This window comes from Candoia aspera, chromosome 3 (genome assembly GCF_035149785.1).
Source record: "Candoia aspera isolate rCanAsp1 chromosome 3, rCanAsp1.hap2, whole genome shotgun sequence".
Classification (NCBI taxonomy): domain Eukaryota; kingdom Metazoa; phylum Chordata; class Lepidosauria; order Squamata; family Boidae; genus Candoia; species Candoia aspera.
In genome coordinates, this window is record NC_086155.1 from 102,387,035 (window position 1) to 102,393,034 (window position 6,000).

Sequence of the window (6,000 nt, forward strand, 5' to 3'; positions counted from 1 at the left end):
TTATAGCTATGGTCACTGTTCGCAGGCCTAACCATTCCCAAGCTCCAGCCCCAGAGATGCTACAATCAAAGTGTGAGCCGAGACATCAACAAAAACAGCAGCACAGCGATGCAGTAGCCACATTGACGAAAAGGCCTGCTGGGTCAGGAGTGTGTCCCTCCTGAGGGGCTCCTCCGGGACCCTCTAGTCCGCTCTGGCCCCGCCCGGCTGGTGCCACTCACCGAGATGGAGAGTAAGATTAATGGTGTTGGGGTACTGGACCCCGGCCAGCATGGTCTGGCTCTGCCACCAGGTGGTGTCGGCCTGGTTGTTGTAGTCGGTGAGGAAGGTGGCGCCGTGCTGCAGGTAAGGCTGGGAGGCGTCGCACAGGTGGCAGGACTTGGTGACCCCCGTGACGCCGGTCTGCACGCAGTATTCCTCGGCCGGGCTGCCGCACGTGTTAGTGGCCACCACGGTGGCGTTAAAGGCAGCGTTGACGAACTCGGGCATGCAGCGCTGTGGCCGCCCGCTCTGCTCATCCACGCACTCGTCCATGGCGCCGCCGCACGGCCCGATCAGCAGCAGCAAGAGCAGCCCAAGGTTCAAGCGGACGTCCATCCTGCCCCTTTCCTTCCCTCTCTGAAGCCGAGAGTAAGTTCCCACCTCGAAGTATGGCTCCCCGCAAAAGCTGCCTGCCTGTACCTCGCTCCGCTGTCTTTCAAGGAAAAAGGGCCCGGCTTGCTGCAGCAGCGCTCACATCCAGCAACTACGCATATAAGTTAAAGCACGCACGAAGCCTCTCCCCTCCCTCCCCTCTCTTTGCTAAAGGGTGGGGGCACCCGCGTTGCACGCTGGGATACGCAGCCCTCCAGCAGAGGCGGAGGGTGAGGTTGAGGGGAGGGGGGAGACAGAGCTTGACCAGGGTCCTCCTAAGCGCGGGCCTCCCCCTCTTCCCTCTTGGAATGCTTTGAATGGGGAAGAATTCCCGCGTGGGAACTTTCTGCCAAAACGACAAAAAAAAAGAGCCCGCAGGGGAAGAGAGGAAGAGGTAGCAAATCCTCAACTTCCTGCCGTGCCAGGTTAGTTAGTTAGTTAGTTATTTAAGCTAAGCAAAGTTGTCAGAAACGCTGCAAGAGCAGTGGCGACTTTAGTCCCGGCCCCTCTCTGCAAGAATGTAGCTTCTGCCTAGTTGCGCATTTTTACGCGGAAGGAAGCCCTGCTGAATGCAGGGGAACTTATTTCCAAGTAAGGAAAGCGCAGCAGTTGAAGTTGTGGTCTAACTTGGAAGTACAGTACGATTCACTCTCCGCTGCATTTGCAGCCCGCCAGCTCTGATTTCTCAATCGTGCGTTGGTTTTATAAACAGCCTTACTAAAAAGAAATAAATAAAGATGCGTTTACACAACCGCTCTTTGGGAAGATGTGAACCCGAGTTTTTTTTTTAAATTTAAGATACCAGAATTAAGAGTTTACCGAAGTTAAAGCTGAAAGCCCTTTTCATAAAGTTTAGTCTCTGAGCATAGTAGTCACAACAAGATTCTCAAATGTTTATTCGGATATGAGTCAAACTGAGTTCAGCCCCACGTCCTTCAAATCGACATTTAGTCTGTCTCTGTTAGATAGGAACAGGCTCTGATTACCGAGGACAAACGAATAAAAGCATCTGCAGATGCTCGCCAGTCACCCATGTATGCAGATTTCAAGATGAAACAGAGCCAATAGTTGAATCGCACTTATTCTAGCGTGTCTTGGTTGAGTAATCTAATCATGCTTTTTTAAATTTTAAAGTCATCCTATCAAGAAAACTCGTTGAAATAAATCGGTAGTACTTTAAAATGTTTTAAATCACTCTTAATTCAATCATTTAGAGAAATACCCAGTTGACAAAAGTTCCTATTAAGCGATCTACCATTTATTCTCATTCTCATTCTCATTCTCATTCTCTCTCTCTCTCTCTCTCTCTCTCTCTCTCTCTCTCTCTCTCTCTCTCTCTCGTATAAGAGCCAGTTTGGTGTAGTGGTGGAGGCATCAGACTAGAAACCAGGAGACCATGAGTTCTAGTCCCGCCTTAGGCACAAAGCCAGCTGGGTGACCTTGAGCCAGTCACTCTCTCTTGGCCCTAGGAAGGAGACAATGGCAAACCACTTTTGAAAAACCTTTTCAAGAAAACTACAAGGACTTGTCCAGGCAGTCTCTGAGAACTGGACACAAGTGAACAAATAAAAAGAAAAAATAGTACAGTACAGTACTTCTTTTAAAATGCATTTCCTTCCATTTCAATGTTTTGAGAGGTGTGTGCTGAAGCTATTGTGCATGCATAGTGTAAATACACTTTTCGATTTGGTATAAATCTTCAAGAGATTTGAAGGTTCTGGGATCATAGTTAATCAGTGTTTCAAAGATCAGCTTATGGCACTGATGCCAGAGGCAGCGGCTCCTGTTCAGTTTTGGACCAGCATATTTCCTCCTGAATCAGAATCAGTCTGTTTCTATGTAGATTGCTCTTTACCAGCTTAGTAGTGTTTACATCCTAAGGAAAATACTTCTAGCTGTTCTGAATAATTTCAAGAAAATTATAGAGAGGAACCTGTTTTATCAGTCCACAAAACCCAAAAGCACAAACGAATTAGACAAATTTTGCTGCCTTCAGTGCATCTGAAATATTTTCCATTTCGTAGTTCTTTGAGATAAGAGTTAGAAAGATAAGGCAGCTGGAATAAGAATATAATTTTCATCATATGTTATTATATATCACTGCTAGTGTTTCAAATATTCTCAGAAGTAATTATAGGCATATAATAGTGATAATAAAGTGATTATTTTGTTGTTTATTCGTTTAGTCGCTTCCGACTCTTCGTGACTTCATGGACCAGCCCACGCCAGAGCTTCCTGTCGGTCGTCAACACCCCCAGCTCCCCCAGGGACGAGTCCGTCACCTCTAGAATATCATCCATCCATCTTGCCCTTGGTCGGCCCCTCTTCCTTTTGCCTTCCACTCTCCCTAGCATCAGCATCTTCTCCAGGGTGTCCTGTCTTCTCATTATGTGGCCAAAGTATTTCAGTTTTGCCTTTAATATCATTCCCTCAAGTGAGCAGTCTGGCTTGATTTCCTGGAGGATGGACTGGTTGGATCTTCTTGCAGTCCAAGGCACTCTCAGAATTTTCCTCCAACACCACAGTTCAAAAGCATCGATCTTCCTTCGCTCAGCCTTCCTTATGGTCCAGCTCTCGCAGCCATATGTTACTACAGGGAACACCATTGCTTTAACTATGCGGGCCTTTGTTGTCAGTGTGATGTCTCTGCTCTTAACTATTTTATCGAGATTTGTCATTGCTCTTCTCCCAAGGATTAAGCGTCTTCTGATTTCCTGACTGCAGTCAGCATCTGCAGTAATCTTTGCACCTAGGAATACAAAGTCTTTCACTGCTTCTACATTTTCTCCCTCTATTTGCCAGTTATCAATCAAGCTGGTTGCCATAATCTTGGTTTTTTTGAGGTTTAGCTGCAAACCAGCTTTTGCACTTTCTTCTTTCACCTTCATCATAAGGCTCCTCAGTTCCTCTTCGCTTTCAGCCATCAAAGTGGTATCATCTGCATATCTGAGATTGTTAATGTTTCTTCCAGAGATTTTAACTCCAGCCTTGGATTCCTCAAGGCCAGCTTGTCGCATGATGTGTTCTGCATACAAGTTGAATAGGTAGGGTGAGAGTATACAGCCCTGCCGTACTCCTTTCCCAATCTTAAACCAGTCTGTTGTTCCGTGGTCTGTTCTTACTGTTGCTACTTGGTCGTTATACAGATTCTTCAGCAGGCATACAAGATGACTTGGTATCCCCATACCACTAAGAACTTGCCACAATTTGTTATGGTCCACACAGTCAAAGGCTTTAGAATAGTCAATAAAACAGAAATAGATGTTTTTCTGAAACTCCCTGGCTTTTTCCATTATCCAGCGGATATTGGCAATTTGGTCCCTAGTTCCTCTGCCTTTTCTAAACCCAGCTTGTACATCTGGCAATTCTCGCTCCATGAACTGCTGAAGTCTACCTTGCAGGATCTTGAGCATTACCTTACTGGCATGTGAAATGAGTTCCACTGTTCGATAGTCTGAACATTCTTTAGTGTTTCCCTTTTTTGGTATGGGGATATAAGTTGATTTTTTCCAGTCTGATGGCCATTCTTGTGTTTTCCAAATTTGCTGGCAGATAGTATGCATTACCTTGACAGCATCATCTTGCAAGATTTTGAACAGTTCAGCTGGGATGCCGTCGTCTCCTGTTGCCTTGTTATTAGCAATGCTTCTTAAGGCCCACTCAACCTCACTCTTCAGGATGTCTGGCTCTAGCTCACTGACCACACCGTCAAAGCTATCCCCGATATTGTTATCCTTCCTATACAGGTCTTCTGTATATTCTTGCCACCTTTTCTTGATCTCTTCTTCTTCTGTTAGGTCCTTGCCATCTTTGTTTTTGATCATACCCATTTTTGCCTGGAATTTACCTCCAATGTTTCTAATTTTCTGGAAGAGGTCTCTTGTCCTTCCTATTCTATTGTCTTCTTCCACTTCCGCACATTGCTTGTTTAAAAATAATTCCTTATCTCTTCTGGCTAACCTCTGGAATTTTGCATTTAATTGGGCATATCTCCCCCTATCACTGTTGCCTTTTGCTTTCCTTCTTTCTTGGGCTACTTCTAGTGTCTCAGCAGACAGCCATTTTGCCTTCTTGGTTTTCTCTTTCTTTGGGATGTATTTTGTTGCTGCCTCCTGAACAGTGCTGCCAACTTCTGTCCAGAGTTCTTCCGGGACCCTATCTACTAAGTCCAGTCCCTTAAATCTATTCTTCACCTCCACTGCATATTCCTTAGGAATATTAGTGAGCTCATATCTAGCTGATCTGTGGGTCTTCCCTAACCTCTTTAGTCTGATCCTAAATTGTGCAAGAAGAAGTTCGTGATCTGAACTACAGTCAGCTCCAGGCCTTGTTTTTACCGACTGTACAGATGTCCGCCACCTTTGGCTGCAAAGGATGTAATCAATCTGATTTCGGTGTTGTCCATCTGGTGAAGTCCATGTATAAAGCCGTCTCTTAGGTTGTTGGAAGAGAGTGTTTGTTATGCAGAGTGAATTGTCTTGGCAAAATTCTATCAGCCTGTGTCCTGCTTCGTTTTGTTCTCCCAGGCCATACTTACCTGTAATTCGAGGTGTCATTTGACTGCCCACCTTAGCATTCCAGTCTCCTGTGATGAAAATAACATCTCTTTTAGGCGTGTTGTCCAGTAGGTGCTGCAGATCCTCATAGAACTGCTCTACTTCAGCTTCTTCAGCATTTGTGGTTGGGGCGTATATTTGGATCACTGTGATGTTAGATGGCTTGCCCTGAATTCGAATTGAGATCATTCTGTCGTTTTTTGGGTTGTATCCAAGCACTGCTTTAGCCACTTTACGATTAATTATGAAGGCTACTCCATTTCTTCTGTGGTCCTCTTGTCCGCAGTAGTAGATCTGGTGGTCATTTGATGTGAAGTGGCCCATTCCAGTCCATTTCAGTTCACTGATGCCCAGAATGTCTATCTTTAATCTTGACATCTCACCAATAACCACATCCAATTTGCCCTGGCTCATAGATCTTACATTCCAGGTTCCGATGGTGTGTTGATCCTTAGAACATCGGATTCGCCGTTCACCACCAGCACCGTCGGCCGCTAGCCTTCCTTTCGGCTTTGAGCTAGCTGCGTCATCACGTCTGGGGCTAGTTGAGCTCATCCTCTGTTCCTCCCCAGTAGCATTTTGACCATCTTCCGACCTGGGGGTCTCATCTTCCGATGGTATACCGACATATCTCTGGTTGTACTGATCCATTTAGTTTTCACGGCAAGAATACTGAGGTGGGTTGCCATTACCTTCCCCAGGGATCGCATTTAGTCTGACCTCTCTGTCATGACCTTCCCGTCTTGGGTGGCCCTTCACGGTTTAGCTCATGGCATCATTGAGGGGCTCAAGCTCCAGCACCACAACAAGG

At 45.8% G+C, this 6,000-nt stretch overlaps 1 protein-coding gene across 1 annotated transcript in view; it reads right to left on the reverse strand.

Annotated features, from left to right (window-relative positions):
- LAMC1 (laminin subunit gamma 1) overlaps nt 1–765 on the reverse strand; it is a 126,977-nt gene extending 126,212 nt beyond the window's left edge. Inside the window, exon 1 of the mRNA XM_063298447.1 lies at nt 222–765. Within this exon, the coding sequence (XP_063154517.1) occupies nt 222–597 (376 nt within the window). The 5' untranslated portion in view covers nt 598–765. The remainder of the gene's footprint in view (nt 1–221) is intronic.
- Nucleotides 766–6,000: the final 5,235 nt, after the last annotated feature.